The sequence below is a fragment of the Petromyzon marinus genome, chromosome 5 (assembly GCF_048934315.1).
Source record: "Petromyzon marinus isolate PM22_M1 ecotype Great Lakes invasive population chromosome 5, UKy_Petmar_22M1.pri1.0, whole genome shotgun sequence".
NCBI lineage: Eukaryota > Metazoa > Chordata > Hyperoartia > Petromyzontiformes > Petromyzontidae > Petromyzon > Petromyzon marinus.
The window spans coordinates 157564-178260 of record NC_133671.1 but is presented as its reverse complement, the minus strand read 5'-3'; the positions used below and the strand labels follow the sequence as shown (position 1 = coordinate 178260).

At 41.8% G+C, this 20697-nt stretch overlaps 1 protein-coding gene across 1 annotated transcript; it reads left to right on the top strand.

Annotated features, from left to right (window-relative positions):
- The first annotated feature begins 468 nt into the window (after positions 1 to 468).
- Positions 469 to 19791, top strand: LOC116938910 (zonadhesin-like). The gene is made up of 20 exons (XM_032946637.2): positions 469 to 704; positions 1433 to 1607; positions 2661 to 2769; positions 3493 to 3590; positions 6570 to 6746; positions 6929 to 7131; positions 7441 to 7585; positions 7785 to 7832; positions 8463 to 8704; positions 9433 to 9607; positions 10653 to 10761; positions 11429 to 11526; positions 14506 to 14682; positions 14865 to 15067; positions 15377 to 15521; positions 15721 to 15768; positions 16399 to 16640; positions 17369 to 17543; positions 18589 to 18697; positions 19393 to 19791. Exons 1-20 carry the CDS (start codon positions 531 to 533, stop codon positions 19508 to 19510), a joined length of 2970 nt encoding a protein of 989 aa, XP_032802528.2. The 5' UTR covers positions 469 to 530; the 3' UTR covers positions 19511 to 19791.
- The last annotated feature ends 906 nt before the right edge of the window (positions 19792 to 20697 follow it).

Genomic DNA, 20697 nt, shown 5'->3' with positions numbered 1-20697 from the left:
TGTATTTAACACAGCATATATCCTGCTAAACTGAGTTTCCTTGTTCAAATCCTGGCAGTTAACTGCTTTATTCTCATTGTTCAAGGATTGCATGTTGATGGTTCAAATACGAACTTGAGTGATTGAAACAAATCTTGCCTGTTTTAACTTCATTTGGTGTAGTCCTAATTTGATTGGAGAATTTGTTAATATTGACGGAGAAAAAATTTACTCCATCTATAGTACCCTTGTTGCACAGTAGCTTGGCCTAACCCGTGGCTAGATAAAGAAGGATATTTCATCCCAATATGGCTTGATGATTTGGATGGGTAGGTTCCCTCTTTGTGAATATAAAAATAACAAGCATTTATTTTATTAGATGCTAAAATACAAACACGATCTCAAAATAAAGTAATAACACGATTTAAATGGCTGCATGGACGGTCACTGTGAAGTGAATGAAAATTCTCAAATCTTTTTCAGTAGCTGCAAGATGTGTGGTGCAGGGAGACCCACATTACACGACGTTTGATGGGCTCTATTACGACTTCATGGGCGCGTGCATCTACACAACAGCCAAGCTGTGCAACATCTCCTCCTCCCTGCCCCACTTCAACGTGGAGACTAAAAACGAGCGCTTCAACCCAAGCATATCTGTGCTCCAAGATGTTTACGTGGACGTATTCGGACACAGGATAACCATGACTACACATCACATCCTACTGGTTAATATTACACCTAAAAGCGCTGAGGTTTTAAAGTATTGATCATTAATATGTGAGTTAAATATTAAATTATTAGCCTATTTGTTTGAGCTAGTGTCATAGGCAGTGCAATAACACATTCATGTTGTGTTGACGCATGCAGAGGCTAATGGGAGGCACCAACCCAGGCCGAGTGTATGTTCCACCACCACTTAATCTGTTATTTCTGCATTCTCACTTAATAACTCATTGGTGCTTGGCTTCTAGGAAAAGAATGCAACATTCTCCTCTTTGTAATTCCTACCGCCTACAATGGCAGTTACTCCAAATATGCTCTCATAGGCTGGAAATGGCAAATTGTAAACATTCTGAGACCATCATCTCCCGATGCTCGGGAACCCGGTTTATATTAAGGTGGCGGCCCGAATGTGAATTGAGCATCTCAGCAGAGGTGTCTTTTTAGATGTGCCCTCTTTACTTGAGTCCAACCTTCACTGTTAAATGAATTTGAGCCTTTGTGTCAATTGGAGGCTTCATATGATTCTGCGACTTACTGAATGAATTGTACACAACTGCTGAACAATGTGGTACTGGGGTAAAGCTCACTTCTCAATTAGCAGTAATTAAAGCCATTAACCAATCAATAATAAAATCAAAATTTAAATTGAGACCACTGGGTTGTACAAGCATTATTATGAAGGAAAATGATTTCCTTAACGCTTGAATCACTCATGTGCTTTGATCTACAGTTGGATGGGGAGCGGGTGACGCCCCCACTGGTGTTACCGGGGATGCACGTGTCTCTGAGCGGCTCATACCTCGTGCTCATGACCAACTTCAGCCTCACGGTTCGTTTCGATGGGTACTATCAAGTGGTGGTGTCTGTACCAATGGAGTACGCTGGGCAGCTCTGTGGACTCTGCGGTGAGACTATGATCAAAATGTTCATGAGCATTATTGAAACCTGACTTGCGTTAGCATCGGTTACAAGATTAAACATTCCCTTTCAAATTGAAATTAATTGAGAATGAAAAGGTTGGTAGTGAATGCTAGAGTTCATCAGCTTGTGATATGACGGATGAGACGCAGCACTTTATGAAAATAATTGGCAAAAACACACAAATCTTACGTGGAGAAATAAGAGAGTAAGACAGTTCAGAAGATAGGTTCAGTGATTTGGACATTTCCAAAGAGCACAAAACATAAAAGTACTGTAGAAGAACACGACACATAGCAGCAATTCTGTAGAAGAGGCAGCAAAGAGATGTGATGAAGACAGTCGAGGTGCTCAGACAGAGCTACATCATCCATAGGGAGGACAGTGCTTGATTTAGTTGCACCAAGCAGTTGTAGTGCTCACTTTGATGCATCATCCCTGAGGTGGGAGCACTACTATATTTTGGGCAGACCATCGATTTGTTAAAGTGTTTTTAGTTAAGGCTGCTTAACATTTTGTGCGAAACAGCGTAAAAAAGCAGCGTAACATTCACACAGGCACTCTTACGAATGATAAGATAAGGCAGAAGATAAGGAGTTGCCAAAGATAACAAATTCACGGCAATGGTAAAGATAAACCGATTATGAAGACATTCACGATGGATTTGAATAAGTTATTATTAACATTTTGCTTCAAGAATCCACGATTTTAAATAGTCCAGCCCCTTCTGAATCCACTGCTGAATGAAAGCTTCTCTAATTTGCGTTGGTCGTGGGGGTTGTTTGACCATACTTCATGCTGGACACTGCACGTTGCAATGGGGCCCAGGACCGGTTCATAAATCACTCACCACTCATGTTTGCTGTGGCTGGCAAAGTTATCTTTTGATGTATTCTTTGTCATTTTGTAATGTCACGTAATCTTACAATTCCCAATGTATGCTCTGTATAAACGTATGCTCCTTTTTGATGAGGAGCAGTATTATGGGAGTGAAGCCACACGTTTGGTGGACCATGTGAATGTCGTTGTCTTTTGAACAGGAAACTTTAATGGTGATATTGATGATGACTTACTGATGCCAAATGGGTCATTGGCTGCTTCCGAAACCAAGCTGGGAAACAGTTGGATATCAGATAACAGCTCAGCTGAGTGAGTGATCACTCGCCCATTTTGCATCTTCGTGTAAAATATTGTTCACGAAAACTGCACTTTCTGTTTGCTTTCTGTTTTTTTAGACAGTTTCGCTGGTGTTAAATTGCTGCACACCATTTCCCGCTTTTTACGCTTTTTAAAACTATTTTATGAGTCAAGATTTATGCCGCGCAATCCACTCAGCACACATGGAATTCGAAGAATCTGCCAAATACACGTCATTGTGTATTTTCTGCCAAATACACGTCATTGTGTATTTTCTGCCAAATACACGTCATTGTGTATTTTCTGCCAAATACACGTCATTGTGTATTTTCTGCCCATGGACAAAGCTGACTATTCAGTCTTAGCTTCTGTTTCTGAATGCCATGACTCTGTTCATGGACTGGTGGATCATGAATTGTGTCTTAACTTCACTATAGCCTCACCGACTTTTATCCATTTCTCCCGTGGACTCAGGCACAGCAGAATGTGCTGCACAGGCGGTGCAAATACTGCTGCGTGGATTGCAGTTTGTGGACCTGTGATAAGTTCTAGAAAACACCCTTCGTTCTGCCTAAGTGGGGAGGATCGATATTCACATACATTATATTTGGGTCCCTTGTCTCCGATTTAAAAATGGTTACAGTAAGTGACCGGTTTTTCTTAAGACAATGCAAGGGTGATGACTGGAATGATGTTGATGCGGTAATAATAGTTTGCTTTTTGTTTTATTTTCAGCTGCGACGTTGACTTTGAGCCTCCAGGTCCCTGTGATGCGGAAGAACAGGCTAAGTTTGAATCGGAGGAATTTTGTGGAAAGATACATGATGTCAATGGTAAGTCCAGTTATGTATGACTGCTGAATGCACAATTTCCCTTTAAACAACTTTGTTTCAATTCAGATATAATACAGAAATATACGTTGATAGTTCTAGTTTATGTTGATAATTCTACTCTATGGGATGTCTAGCAAAAACATTAGCAAGCTTCAGCATGTTCAACATTATTTGGCAAGTGTCGTGACGGGTACTGGAAAATCCGACCATGCCTATCTATACTCTTTGGTTCTATTGGGTAAAGTCACGTAGGTGAAAATTAAATAACAAAAAATCACGACTTTTCGGCCACAACACAAGCGGCCTTCATCAGGTGAAGGGACGAGACTGCCTGGAGGACAGCGCTGGAGTGTTGTTGTCCTCCAGACAGTCTCGTCCCTTCACCTGATGAAGGCCGCTTGTGTTGTGGCTGAAACGTCGTGATTTTTTGTTATTTTATTTTCACCTACGTGACTTTACCCAATAGAAACAAAGAGTATGGATCCTAGCAGTCACGAAAGCTTTAAATCTAGAATTCATGCCTATCTATTCTAGATTGGAAGCTTTTGTGACTGCAAGTATCCATATTCTTTGGTTCTATTCGGTAAAGTCACGTAGGTAAAAAATAAAACAACAAAAAATCACGACGTTTCGGCCACAACACAAGTGGCCTTCATCAGGTGGAGGGACCAAACTGTCCAGAGGACAGCGTTGGAGTGAAGAAAGCCAAGTGCAGGTCGCCTCCTTTAAGCTGTGAGGGGGTAAACAGATAACGCCTTGACAAAGGAATTAGCATAAAATGTACTACTGTGAAAGCTTGTAATTAGCATAAAATGACATTACACCACCGTGAGAGTTTGAGATGCCACTACTTGAATAAATATACTGTATCATTGAAAATTAGTTCAATGTTTGGTTCGATTTAGAATATCTTTCCAATGGTTGCTTAATTTGAAACCATCTTCTCGGTTGAAATTGTGTCTGTGTTTGTAAATCTGAATTGCCTCGTGGACAAATCTCTGATAAAAACCCGTGGGTTTGCAGAGGACCTTGGTATCGGAGAAAACTATATCGTGATCACCCACAGCGTTGTAACAGTGATCAGTTTCGGCAGAAGAATTCGTTCTGCCGCGTTTCAAATCTGATTTGTGCTCGCGAATTCGGTCAGAGACATGTCGTTTCATCTCCCCGAAATAGCAGTCACCACAAGTGCAGATCAATTTGTAAACCCCGGGGTACTGTAAGTCAGGAATGACATCCTTCACGGAAGGGATCAGGTCACGGATTTTGTGTACTGTATTAAACCGGACCAGGATCTTGTGTTTGTTTAGAATTTTGGAGATCTTTTTAGTAACGCCTGCTATATATGGTAGTGTGATGGTTTTGATCGGAGTATCAAGTGGTTGTTTCTGTATGGAGGGAAAAACAACTTGTCGGATGGTACGGTCAGAGTATCCATTCCTTTTGAGGGCCAGATGTACATGTTTTAATTCACTGGTCAGGTGGTGTTGGTCCGAAATGCAATGAGCCCTGTGGTATAACGTTTTTATGAGATAATTATTTTGCGTCGGGTGGTGGTGGGAATCAGGTTTCAAGTAGGAATCTGTGTGGGTGGGTTTCCTGTTGACAGAATGTCCCAATGAGCCATCAGGTCTCCTCTCAAACAGAACATCCAAGAATGGCAGCTTGCCATCTTTCTCCACTTCCATGGTGAATTTGATGGTGGGGTGTCTGGAATTAATGTGGTCTAGGAAAAGGTTCAAAGCTGGGAGGCCATGTGGCCAAATGACGAAAGTGTCGTCTACATATCTCTTCCACAGGGAAGGTCTGAGGGTGGAAGTCTGGATGGCGTCTGATTCAAATTTCTCCATGAAAATATTGGCTATCACTGGTGACAAGGGGGAACCCATGGGGGTACCCTCATTTTGTTTGTGGTTCCAATCAGGTGACATATTTTGTGTTAACACTAAATGAGCTTGTAGGACTAGACCCCGATACACCTGCGCTGGTTAGGCACTGGTTAGGCTGGTTAGACACTGCCTCACCAATACCTACTTTACTACTTTACTTTGGAATGGCACCTTCTACAAACAAAATGAGGGTACCCCTATGGGTTCCCCCTTGTCAACAGTGATAGCCAATATTTTCATGGAGAAATTTGAATCGGACGCCATCCAGACTTCCACCCTCAGACCTTCCCTGTGGAAGAGATATGTAGACGACACTTTCGTAATTTGGCCACATGGCCTCCCAGCTTTGAACCTTTTCCTAGACCACATTAATTCCAGACACCCCGCCATCAAATTCACCATGGAAGTGGAGAAAGATGGCAAGCTGCCATTCTTGGATGTTCTGCTTGAGAGGAGACCTGATGGCTCATTGGGACATTCTGTCTACAGGAAACCCACCCACACAGATTGCTACTTGAAACCTGATTCCCACCACCACCCGACGCAAAAGAATTATCTCATCAAAACGTTATACCACAGGGCTCATTGCATTTCGGACCAACACCACCTGACCAGTGAATTAAAACATGCCTATCTATTTCTCGCTGAACTGCATTGGCTTCCGGTTGCTGAACGAATACATTACAAGTTCACGCTCACTGCACACAAAGTGCTTGCTACAAATGAACCACAATACTCTGCTGATCTCATCCAGGAACATAAACAGTCACACAAACTCCACTCATCCTCACACCAGCTTTTGGCTAACCATCGAACAAAGATGGTCACCGCATAAAGGGCTATCAGATGCACTTCTACAGCCGTGTGGAACACACTTCCTTCCAATATTAGGAAGCCACTGGAGCTCTGTACTTATACATTTTAATTTAAAACTCATTACTTTAGAAATTGTATTGTTTAGTTTGTTGTCCTTTCCCCGCACCTCCGATTAGCACAGTTGACGACATACCATGTGACAGGTTAACATACATACATACATAGTTGCAAATATCGCTGTGTTGTAAATGATATTCACGTCGCTTGTGAACAGGAGCATTCCAAGAGTGCCATGCAGTGGTTAATCCAGAGCAGTTCTTCATCACCTGCGTTCTTGACCAGTGCTGGATGGATGGGAACGAGCAGTTCCTCTGTGCCTCCATGCAGACCTACGCTGACCAGTGTGCCCAGCATGGGGTCATCATCATGTGGAGGAACGACACCTTCTGCCGTGAGTACAAACCTGTCTGAGCTTTAATCCATAACACATCACATTGCATGAGACTGGGCCTTGTTTTTATTCTGTGGAAGCACAATGTACATCTGTGTGGTTTGTTCATTTGTATAGCTGCTTGCAGTTGTGCATCCCCATTGTAATTTATCTCTGAGTATGTTTATCATTTGTGTTGACAGCGCTCGAATGCCCTGCAGACAGCCACTATGAGAGCTGTGCCCCACCGTGCCCAGCCACGTGCAGCAATGTGACCCTCCCAGGTGCCTGCCAGCAGCCCTGTGGGGAGGGCTGTGTCTGTGATGAGCGTTTTGTCTTCTCAGGAGACAAGTGTGTCCCTCAAGATCAGTGTGGCTGCATGGACGACAACGACCTCTATCATCCGGTGGGTTAACCCTTCACATCATGTGAATTAAACGGTGATCATTTATTAATATCCACATAGGCAAGCTAAGCTATGTTTTGTTTTGGTATATGACCTACAAGTGTGCATTTTCATTTTTAAGACTAATGTATAAGTAAAGATGGAGTGCATTAAGTTTCACGCTGGAGTAAAATGGTGAAAATTATGAACAAAATGAACAAATGCAATGTATGTATGTTGCAATGATGTTGAAATATATCAGATAAGGTTTCAGTAAGCTTTCCCTGTTATGTATATTTCATGATTCTCATCGTGCATTGTTTTTCGCAGCTTGGGGACAGCTGGTTTGCAACACAGAACTGCAGTCTGCATTGCTCTTGTGGCGATGCTGGAGGCATGGTCTGTGAGCCCTGGCAGTGTGGAGGCTCCGAAATCTGCAGTGTGCAGAATGGAAGCCTGGGCTGTCACAGCTATGGTAAGATTTTCCCAACATATCCTACCCCAATGTAAGAAATAATCAAGACCGCTCATTTGCAATGACTTTTCAGCCCATAAAATGATAGTGGTATTGCTACAAAAAATATAATATTGTATGCGTATTTTGTGTTAATCTTAAAATTATGCTTCTCTTTGTGATACATCAATATGTTTAATTGCGTATATTTTTACCACAGATACCACAACAGTTTCACCACCAACAACAACTGCGCCTCCAAGCATAAGTAATCATGGACTGCACATCGATATCTCTTGCCCAGGATATTTACTTACAAATCATTTTTTTAAGAACTTGTACTGTAATATATTTTCGTTTCCTTGATGATGAACACATTCTAAACATAAAATGTTCATGATGGCATGAGAAGGAAATTGGTTGCTTATATTGAAAATGTATTTAACACAGCATATATCCTGCAAAACTGAGTTTCCTTGTTCAAATCCTGGCAGTTAACTGCTTTATTCTCATTGTTCAAGGATTGCATGTTGATGGTTCAAATACGAACTTGAGTGATTGAAACAAATCTTGCCTGTTTTAACTTCATTTGGTGTAGTCCTAATTTGATGGGAGAATTTGTTAATATTGACGGAGAAAAAAATGACTCGATCTCTAGTACCCTTGTTGCACAGTAGCTTGGCCTACCCCGTGGCTATATAAATAAGGATATTTCATCTCAATATGGCTTGATGATTTGGATGGGTAGGTTCCCTCTTTGTGAATATAAAAATAACAAGCATTTATTTTATTAGATGCTAAAATACAAACACGATCTCAAAACAAAGTAATAACACGATTTAAATGGCTGCGTGGATGGTCACTGTGAAGTGAATGAAAATTCTCAAATCTTTTTCAGTAGCTGCAAGATGTGTGGTGCAGGGAGACCCACATTACACGACGTTTGATGGGCTCTATTACGACTTCATGGGCGCGTGCATCTACACAACAGCCAAGCTGTGCAACATCTCCTCCTCCCTGCCCCACTTCAACGTGGAGACTAAAAACGAGCGCCTCAACCCAAGCATATCTGTGCTCCAAGATGTTTACGTGGACGTATTCGGACACAGGATAACCATGACTACACATCACATCCTACTGGTTAATATTACACCTAAAAGGGCTGAGGTTTTAAAGTATTGATAAGTAATATGTGAATTAAATATTAAATTATTAGCCTATTTGTTTGAGCTAGTGTCACAGGCGGTGCAATAACACATTCATGTTGTGTTGACGCATGCAGAGGCTAATGGGAGGCACCAACCCAGGCCGAGTGTATGTTCCACCACCACTTAATCTGTTATTTCTGCATTCTCACTTAATAACTCATTGGTGCTTCGCTTCTAGGAAAAGAATGCAACATTCTCCTCTTTGTAATTCCTACCGCCTACAATGGCAGTTACTCCAAATATGCTCTCATAGGCTGGAAATGGCAAATTGTAAACATTCTGAGACCATCATCTCCCGATGCTCGGGAACCCGGTTTATATTAAGGTGGCGGCCCGAATGTGAATTGAGCATCTCAGCAGAGGTGTCTTTTTAGATGTGCCCTCTTTACTTGAGTCCAACCTTCACTGTTAAATGAATTTGAGCCTTTGTGTCAATTGGAGGCTTCATATGATTCTGCCACTTACTGAATGAATTGTACACAACTGCTGAACAATGTGGTACTGGGGTAAAGCTCACTTCTCAATTAGCAGTAATTAAAGCCATTAACCAATCAATAATACAATCAAAATTTAAATTGAGACCACTGGGATGTACAAGCATTATTATGAAGGGAAATGATTTCCTTAACGCTTGAATCACTCATGTGCTTTGATCTACAGTTGGATGGGGAGCGGGTGACGCCCCCACTGTTGCTACCGGGGATGCACGTGTCTCTGAGCGGCTCATACCTTGTGCTCATGACCAACTTCAGCCTCACAGTTCGTTTCGATGGGTACTATCAAGTTGTGGTGTCTGTACCAATGGAGTACGCTGGGCAGCTCTGTGGACTCTGCGGTGAGACAATGATCAAAATGTTCATGAGCATTATTGAAACCTGACTTGCGTTAGCATCGGTTACAAGATTAAACATTCCCTTTCAAATTGAAATTAATTGAGAATGGAAAGGTTGGTAGTGAATCCTAGCGTTCATCAGCTTGTGATATGACGGATGAGACGCAGGACTTTATGAAAATAATTGGCAAAAACACACAAATCCTACGTGGAGAAATGAGTAAGACAGTTCAGAAGATAGGTTCAGTGATTTGGACATTTCCAAAGAGCACGAAACATAAAAGTACTGTAGAAGAACACGACACATAGCAATACTGTAGAAGAGGCAGCAAAGAGATGTGATGAAGACAGTCGAGGTGCTCAGACAGAGCTACATCATCCATAGGGAGGACAGTGCTTGATTTAGTTGCACCAAGCAGTTGTAGTGCTCACTTGATGCATCGTCCCTAAGGTGGGAGCACTACTATATTTTGGGCAGACCATCGATTTGTTAAAGTGTTTTTAGTTAAAGCTGCTTAACATTTCATCCGAAACAATGTAAAAAAGCAGCGTAACATTCACAGAGGCACTCTTACGAATGATAAGATAAGGCAGAAGATAAGAAGTTGCCAAAGATAACAAATTCACGGCAATGGTAAAGATAAACCGATTATGAAGACATTCACGATGGATTTGAATAAGTTATTACTAATATTTTGCTTCAAGAATCCATGATTTTAAATAGTCCAGCCCCTTCTGAATCCACTGCTGAATGAAGGCTTCTCTAATTTGCGTTGGTCGTGGGGGTTGTTTGACCACACTTCATACTGGACACTGCACGTTGCAATGGGGCCCAGGACCGGTTCATAAATCACTCACCACTCATGTTTGCTGTGACTGGCAAAGTTATCTTTTGATGTATTCTTTGTCATTTTGTAATGTCACGTAATCTTACAATTCCCAATGTATGCTCTGTATAAACGTATGCTCCTTTTTGATGAGGAGCAGTATTATGGGAGTGAAGCCACACGTTTGGTGGACCATGTGAATGTCGTTGTCTTTTGAACAGGAAACTTTAATGGTGATATTGATGATGACTTACTCATGCCAAATGGGTCATTGGCTGCTTCCGAAACCAAGCTGGGAAACAGTTGGATATCAGATAACAGCTCAGCTGAGTGAGTGATCACTCGCCCATTTTGCATCTTCGTGTAAAATATTGTTCACGAAAACTGCACTTTCTGTTTGCTTTCTGTTTTTTTAGACAGTTTCGCTGGTGTTAAATTGCTGCACACCATTTCCCGCTTTTTACGCTTTTTAAAACTATTTTATGAGTCAAGATTTATGCCGCGCAATCCACTCGGCACACATGGAATTCGAAGAATCTGCCAAATACACGTCATTGTGTATTTTCTGCCAAATACACGTCATTGTGTATTTTCTGCCCATGGACAAAGCTGACTATTCAGTCTTAGCTTCTGTTTCCGAATGCCATGACTCTGTTCATAGACTGGTGGATCATGAATTGCGTCTTAACTTCACTATAGCCTCACCGACTTTTGTCCATTTCTCCTGTGGACTCAGGCACAGCAGAATGTGCTGCACAGGCGGTGCAAATACTGCTGCGTGGATTGCAGTTTGTGGACCTGTGATAAGTTCTAGAAAACACCCTTCGTTCTGCCTAAGTGGGGAGGATCGATATCCAAATACATTATATTTGGGTCCCTTGTCTCCGATTTAAAAATGGTTACAGTAAGTGACCGGTTTTTCTTAAGACAATGCAAGGGTGATGACTGGAATGATGTTGATGCGGTAATAATAGTTTGCTTTTTGTTTTATTTTCAGCTGCGACGTTGACTTTGAGCCTCCAGGTCCCTGTGATGCGGAAGAACAGGCTAAGTTTGAATCGGAGGAATTTTGTGGAAAGATACATGATGTCAATGGTAAGTCCAGTTATGTATGACTGCTGAATGCACAATTTCCCTTTAAACAACTTTGTTTCAATTCAGATATAATACAGAAATATACGTTGATAGTTCTAGTTTATGTTGATAATTCTACTCTATGGGATGTCTAGCAAAAACATTAGCAAGCTTCAGCATGTTCAACATTATTTGGCAAGTGTCGTGACGGGTACTGGAAAATCCGACCATGCCTATCTATACTCTTTGGTTCTATTGGGTAAAGTCACGTAGGTGAAAATTAAATAACAAAAAATCACGACTTTTCGGCCACAACACAAGCGGCCTTCATCAGGTGAAGGGACGAGACTGCCTGGAGGACAGCGCTGGAGTGTTGTTGTCCTCCAGACAGTCTCGTCCCTTCACCTGATGAAGGCCGCTTGTGTTGTGGCTGAAACGTCGTGATTTTTTGTTATTTTATTTTCACCTACGTGACTTTACCCAATAGAAACAAAGAGTATGGATCCTAGCAGTCACGAAAGCTTTAAATCTAGAATTCATGCCTATCTATTCTAGATTGGAAGCTTTTGTGACTGCAAGTATCCATATTCTTTGGTTCTATTCGGTAAAGTCACGTAGGTAAAAAATAAAACAACAAAAAATCACGACGTTTCGGCCACAACACAAGTGGCCTTCATCAGGTGGAGGGACCAAACTGTCCAGAGGACAGCGTTGGAGTGAAGAAAGCCAAGTGCAGGTCGCCTCCTTTAAGCTGTGAGGGGGTAAACAGATAACGCCTTGACAAAGGAATTAGCATAAAATGTACTACTGTGAAAGCTTGTAATTAGCATAAAATGACATTACACCACCGTGAGAGTTTGAGATGCCACTACTTGAATAAATATACTGTATCATTGAAAATTAGTTCAATGTTTGGTTCGATTTAGAATATCTTTCCAATGGTTGCTTAATTTGAAACCATCTTCTCGGTTGAAATTGTGTCTGTGTTTGTAAATCTGAATTGCCTCGTGGACAAATCTCTGATAAAAACCCGTGGGTTTGCAGAGGACCTTGGTATCGGAGAAAACTATATCGTGATCACCCACAGCGTTGTAACAGTGATCAGTTTCGGCAGAAGAATTCGTTCTGCCGCGTTTCAAATCTGATTTGTGCTCGCGAATTCGGTCGGAGACATGTCGTTTCGTCTCCCCGAAATAGCAGTCACCACAAGTGCAGATCAATTTGTAAACCCCGGGGTACTGTAAGTCAGGAATGACATCCTTCACGGAAGGGATCAGGTCACGGATTTTGTGTACTGTATTAAACCGGACCAGGATCTTGTGTTTGTTTAGAATTTTGGAGATCTTTTTAGTAACGCCTGCTATATATGGTAGTGTGATGGTTTTGATCGGAGTATCAAGTGGTTGTTTCTGTATGGAGGGAAAAACAGCTTGTCGGATGGTACGGTCAGAGTATCCATTCCTTTTGAGGGCCAGATGTACATGTTTTAATTCACTGGTCAGGTGGTGTTGGTCCGAAATGCAATGAGCCCTGTGGTATAACGTTTTGATGAGATAATTATTTTGCGTCGGGTGGTGGTGGGAATCAGGTTTCAAGTAGGAATCTGTGTGGGTGGGTTTCCTGTTGACAGAATGTCCCAATGAGCCATCAGGTCTCCTCTCAAACAGAACATCCAAGAATGGCAGCTTGCCATCTTTCTCCACTTCCATGGTGAATTTGATGGTGGGGTGTCTGGAATTAATGTGGTCTAGGAAAAGGTTCAAAGCTGGGAGGCCATGTGGCCAAATGACGAAAGTGTCGTCTACATATCTCTTCCACAGGGAAGGTCTGAGGGTGGAAGTCTGGATGGCGTCTGATTCAAATTTCTCCATGAAAATATTGGCTATCACTGGTGACAAGGGGGAACCCATGGGGGTACCCTCATTTTGTTTGTGGTTCCAATCAGGTGACATATTTTGTGTTAACACTAAATGAGCTTGTAGGACTAGACCCCGATACACCTGCGCTGGTTAGGCACTGGTTAGGCTGGTTAGACACTGCCTCACCAATACCTACTTTACTACTTTACTTTGGAATGGCACCTTCTACAAACAAAATGAGGGTACCCCTATGGGTTCCCCCTTGTCAACAGTGATAGCCAATATTTTCATGGAGAAATTTGAATCGGACGCCATCCAGACTTCCACCCTCAGACCTTCCCTGTGGAAGAGATATGTAGACGACACTTTCGTAATTTGGCCACATGGCCTCCCAGCTTTGAACCTTTTCCTAGACCACATTAATTCCAGACACCCCGCCATCAAATTCACCATGGAAGTGGAGAAAGATGGCAAGCTGCCATTCTTGGATGTTCTGCTTGAGAGGAGACCTGATGGCTCATTGGGACATTCTGTCTACAGGAAACCCACCCACACAGATTGCTACTTGAAACCTGATTCCCACCACCACCCGACGCAAAAGAATTATCTCATCAAAACGTTATACCACAGGGCTCATTGCATTTCGGACCAACACCACCTGACCAGTGAATTAAAACATGCCTATCTATTTCTCGCTGAACTGCATTGGCTTCCGGTTGCTGAACGAATACATTACAAGTTCACGCTCACTGCACACAAAGTGCTTGCTACAAATGAACCACAATACTCTGCTGATCTCATCCAGGAACATAAACAGTCACACAAACTCCACTCATCCTCACACCAGCTTTTGGCTAACCATCGAACAAAGATGGTCACCGCATAAAGGGCTATCAGATGCACTTCTACAGCCGTGTGGAACACACTTCCTTCCAATATTAGGAAGCCACTGGAGCTCTGTACTTATACATTTTAATTTAAAACTCATTACTTTAGAAATTGTATTGTTTAGTTTGTTGTCCTTTCCCCGCACCTCCGATTAGCACAGTTGACGACATACCATGTGACAGGTTAACATACATACATACATAGTTGCAAATATCGCTGTGTTGTAAATGATATTCACGTCGCTTGTGAACAGGAGCATTCCAAGAGTGCCATGCAGTGGTTAATCCAGAGCAGTTCTTCATCACCTGCGTTCTTGACCAGTGCTGGATGGATGGGAACGAGCAGTTCCTCTGTGCCTCCATGCAGACCTACGCTGACCAGTGTGCCCAGCATGGGGTCATCATCATGTGGAGGAACGACACCTTCTGCCGTGAGTACAAACCTGTCTGAGCTTTAATCCATAACACATCACATTGCATGAGACTGGGCCTTGTTTTTATTCTGTGGAAGCACAATGTACATCTGTGTGGTTTGTTCATTTGTATAGCTGCTTGCAGTTGTGCATCCCCATTGTAATTTATCTCTGAGTATGTTTATCATTTGTGTTGACAGCGCTCGAATGCCCTGCAGACAGCCACTATGAGAGCTGTGCCCCACCGTGCCCAGCCACGTGCAGCAATGTGACCCTCCCAGGTGCCTGCCAGCAGCCCTGTGGGGAGGGCTGTGTCTGTGATGAGCGTTTTGTCTTCTCAGGAGACAAGTGTGTCCCTCAAGATCAGTGTGGCTGCATGGACGACAACGACCTCTATCATCCGGTGGGTTAACCCTTCACATCATGTGAATTAAACGGTGATCATTTATTAATATCCACATAGGCAAGCTAAGCTATGTTTTGTTTTGGTATATGACCTACAAGTGTGCATTTTCATTTTTAAGACTAATGTATAAGTAAAGATGGAGTGCATTAAGTTTCACGCTGGAGTAAAATGGTGAAAATTATGAACAAAATGAACAAATGCAATGTATGTATGTTGCAATGATGTTGAAATATATCAGATAAGGTTTCAGTAAGCTTTCCCTGTTATGTATATTTCATGATTCTCATCGTGCATTGTTTTTCGCAGCTTGGGGACAGCTGGTTTGCAACACAGAACTGCAGTCTGCATTGCTCTTGTGGCGATGCTGGAGGCATGGTCTGTGAGCCCTGGCAGTGTGGAGGCTCCGAAATCTGCAGTGTGCAGAATGGAAGCCTGGGCTGTCACAGCTATGGTAAGATTTTCCCAACATATCCTACCCCAATGTAAGAAATAATCAAGACCGCTCATTTGCAATGACTTTTCAGCCCATAAAATGATAGTGGTATTGCTACAAAAAATATAATATTGTATGCGTATTTTGTGTTAATCTTAAAATTATGCTTCTCTTTGTGATACATCAATATGTTTAATTGCGTATATTTTTACCACAGATACCACAACAGTTTCACCACCAACAACAACTGCGCCTCCAAGCATAAGTAATCATGGACTGCACATCGATATCTCTTGCCCAGGATATTTACTTACAAATCATTTTTTTAAGAACTTGTACTGTAATATATTTTCGTTTCCTTGATGATGAACACATTCTAAACATAAAATGTTCATGATGGCATGAGAAGGAAATTGGTTGCTTATATTGAAAATGTATTTAACACAGCATATATCCTGAAAAACTGAGTTTCCTTGTTCAAATCTTGGCAGTTAACTGCTTTATTCTCATTGTTCAAGGATTGCATGTTGATGGTTCAAATACGAACTTGAGTGATTGAAACAAATCTTGCCTGTTTTAACTTCATTTGGTGTAGTCCTAATTTGATGGGAGAATTTGTTAATATTTACGGAGAAAAAAATGACTCGATCTCTAGTACCCTTGTTGCACAGTAGCTTGGCCTACCCCGTGGCTATATAAATAAGGATATTTCATCTCAATATGGCTTGTTGATTTGGATGGGTAGGTTCCCTCTTTGTGAATATAAAAATAACAAGCATTTATTTTATTAGATGCTAAAATACAAACACGATCTCAAAACAAAGTAATAACACGATTTAAATGGCTGCGTGGATGGTCACTGTGAAGTGAATGAAAATTCTCAAATCTTTTTCAGTAGCTGCAACATGTGTGGTGCAGGGAGACCCACATTACACGACGTTTGATGGGCTCTATTACGACTTCATGGGCGCGTGCATCTACACAACAGCCAAGCTGTGCAACATCTCCTCCTCCCTGCCCCACTTCAACGTGGAGACTAAAAACGAGCGCCTCAACCCAAGCATATCTGTGCTCCAAGATGTTTACGTGGACGTATTCGGACACAGGATAACCATGACTACACATCACATCCTACTGGTTAATATTACACCTAAAAGGGCTGAGGTTTTAAAGTATTGATAAGTAATATGTGAATTAAATATTAAATTATTAGCCTATTTGTTTGAGCTAGTGTCACAGGCGGTGCAATAACACATTCATGTTGTGTTGACGCATGCAGAGGCTAATGGGAGGCACCAACCCAGGCCGAGTGTATGTTCCACCACCACTTAATCTGTTATTTCTGCATTCTCACTTAATAACTCATTGGTGCTTCGCTTCTAGGAACAGAATGCAACATTCTCCTCTTTGTAATTCCTACCGCCTACAATGGCAGTTACTCCAAATATGCTCTCATAGGCTGGAAATGGCAAATTGTAAACATTCTGAGACCATCATCTCCCGATGCTCGGGAACCCGGTTTATATTAAGGTGGCGGCCCGAATGTGAATTGAGCATCTCAGCAGAGGTGTCTTTTTAGATGTGCCCTCTTTACTTGAGTCCAACCTTCACTGTTAAATGAATTTGAGCCTTTGTGTCAATTGGAGGCTTCATATGATTCTGCCACTTACTGAATGAATTGTACACAACTGCTGAACAATGTGGTACTGGGGTAAAGCTCACTTCTCAATTAGCAGTAATTAAAGCCATTAACCAATCAATAATAAAATCAAAATTTAAATTGAGACCACTGGGATGTACAAGCATTATTATGAAGGGAAATGATTTCCTTAACGCTTGAATCACTCATGTGCTTTGATCTACAGTTGGATGGGGAGCGGGTGACGCCCCCACTGGTGTTACCGGGGATGCACGTGTCTCTGAGCGGCTCATACCTTGTGCTCATGACCAACTTCAGCCTCACAGTTCGTTTCGATGGGTACTATCAAGTTGTGGTGTCTGTACCAATGGAGTACGCTGGGCAGCTCTGTGGACTCTGCGGTGAGACAATGATCAAAATGTTCATGAGCATTATTGAAACCTGACTTGCGTTAGCATCGGTTACAAGATTAAACATTCCCTTTCAAATTGAAATTAATTGAGAATGGAAAGGTTGGTAGTGAATCCTAGAGTTCATCAGCTTGTGATATGATGGATGAGACGCAGCACTTTATGAAAATAATTGGCAAAAACACACAAATCCTACGTGGAGAAATGAGTAAGACAGTTCAGAAGATAGGTTCAGTGATTTGGACATTTCCAAAGAGCACGAAACATAAAAGTACTGTAGAAGAACACGACACATAGCAGCAATTCTGTAGAAGAGGCAGCAAAGAGATGTGATGAAGACAGTCGAGGTGCTCAGACAGAGCTACATCATCCATAGGGAGGACAGTGCTTGATTTAGTTGCACCAAGCAGTTGTAGTGCTCACTTGATGCATCATCCCTGAGGTGGGAGCACTACTATATTTTGGGCAGACCATCGATTTGTTAAAGTGTTTTTAGTTAAAGCTGCTTAACATTTCATCCGAAACAACGTAAAAAAGCAGCGTAACATTCACAGAGGCACTCTTACGAATGATAAGATAAGGCAGAAGATAAGAAGTTGCCAAAGATAACAAATTCACGGCAATGGTAAAGATAAACCGATTATGAAGACATTCACGATGGATTTGAATAAGTTATTATTAATATTTTGCTTCAAGAATCCATGATTTTAAATAGTCCAGCCCCTTCTGAATCCACTGCTGAATGAAGGCTTCTCTCATTTGCGTTGGTCGTGGGGGTTGTTTGACCACACTTCATGCTGGACACTGCACGTTGCAATGGGGCCCAGGACCGGTTCATAAATCACTCACCACTCATGTTTGCTGTGGCTGGCAAAGTTATCTTTTGATGTATTCTTTGTCATTTTGTAATGTCACGTAATCTTACAATTCCCAATGTATGCTCTGTATAAACGTATGCTCCTTTTTGATGAGCAGTATTCTGGGAGTGAAGCCACACGTTTGGTGGACCATGTGAATGTCGTTGTCTTTTGAACAGGAAACTTTAATGGTGATATTGATGATGACTTACTCATGCCAAATGGGTCATTGGCTGCTTCCGAAACCAAGCTGGGAAACAGTTGGATATCAGATAACAGCTCAGCTGAGTGAGTGATCACTCGCCCATTTTGCATCTTCGTGTAAAATATTGTTCACGAAAACTGCACTTTCTGTTTGCTTTCTGTTTTTTTAGACAGTTTCGCTGGTGTTAAATTGCTGCACACCATTTCCCGCTTTTTACGCTTTTTAAAACTATTTTATGAGACAAGATTTATGCCGCGCAATCCACTCGGCACACATGGAATTCGAAGAATCTGCCAAATACACGTCATTGTGTATTTTCTGCCAAATACACGTCATTGTGTATTTTCTGCCAAATACACGTCATTGTGTATTTTCTGCCCATGGACAAAGCTGACTATTCAGTCTTAGCTTCTGTTTCCGAATGCCATGACTCTGTTCATGGACTGGTGGATCATGAATTGTGTCTTAACTTCACTATAGCCTCACCAACTTTTATCCATTTCTCCTGTGGACTCAGGCACAGCAGAATGTGCTGCACAGGCGATGCAAATACTGCTGCGTGGATTGCAGTTTGTGGACCTGTGATAAGTTCTAGAAAACACCCTTCGTTCTGCCTAAGTGGGGAGGATCGATATTCACATACATTATATTTGGGTCCCTTGTCTCCGATTTAAAAATGGTTACAGTAAGTGACCGTTTTTTCTTAAGACAATGCAAGGGTGATGACTGGAATGATGTTGATGCGGTAATAATAGTTTGCTTTTTGTTTTATTTGCAGCTGCGACGTTGACTTTGAGCCTCCAGGTCCCTGTGATGCAGAAGAACAGGCTAAGTTTGAATCGGAGGAATTTTGTGGAAAGATACATGATGTCAATGGTAAGTCCAGCTATGTATGACTGCTGAATGCACAATTTCCCTTTAAACAACTTTGTTTCAATTCAGATATAATACAGAAATATACGTTGATAGTTCTAGTTTATGTTGATAATTCTACTCTATGGGATGTCTAGCAAAAACATTAGCAAGCTTCAGCATGTTCAACATTATTTGGCAAGTGTCGTGACGGGTACTGGAAAATCCGACCATGCCTATCTATACTCCTTGGTTCTATTGGGTAAAGTCACGTAGGTGAAAATTAAATAACAAAAAATCACGACTTTTCGGCCACAACACAAGCGGCCTTCATCAGGTGAAGGGACGAGACTGTCTGGAGGACAGCGCTAGAGTGTTGTTGTCCTCCAGACAGTCTCGTCCCTTCACCTGATGAAGGCCGCTTGTGTTGTGGCTGAAACGTCGTGATTTTTTGTTATTTTATTTTCACCTACGTGACTTTACCCAATAGAAACAAAGAGTATGGATCCTAGCAGTCACGAAAGCTTTAAATCTAGAATTCATGCCTATCTATTCTAGATTGGAAGCTTTTGTGACTGCAAGTATCCATATTCTTTGGTTCTATTCGGTAAAGTCACGTAGGTAAAAAATAAAACAACAAAAAATCACGACGTTTCGGCCACAACACAAGTGGCCTTCATCAGGTGGAGGGACCAAACTGTCCAGAGGACAGCGTTGGAGTGAAGAAAGCCAAGTGCAGGTCGCCTCCTTTAAGCTGTGAGGGGGTAAACAGATAACGCCTTGACAAAGGAATTAGCATAAAATGTACTACTGTGAAAGCTTGTAATTAGCATAAAATGACATTACACCACCGTGAGAGTTTGAGATGCCACTACTTGAATAAATATACTGTATCATTGAAAATTAGTTCAATGTTTGGTTCGATTTAGAATATCTTTCCAATGGTTGCTTAATTTGAAACCATCTTCTCGGTTGAAATTGTGTCTGTGTTTGTAAATCTGAATTGCCTCGTGGACAAATCTCTGATAAAAACCCGTGGGTTTGCAGAGGACCTTGGTATTGGAGAAAACTATATCGTGATCACCCACAGCGTTGTAACAGTGATCAGTTACGGCAGAAGAATTCGTTCTGCCGTGTTTCAAATCTGATTTGTGCTCGCGAATTCGGTCAGAGACATGTCGTTTCGTCTCCCCGAAATAGCAGTCACCACAAGTGCAGATCAATTTGTAAA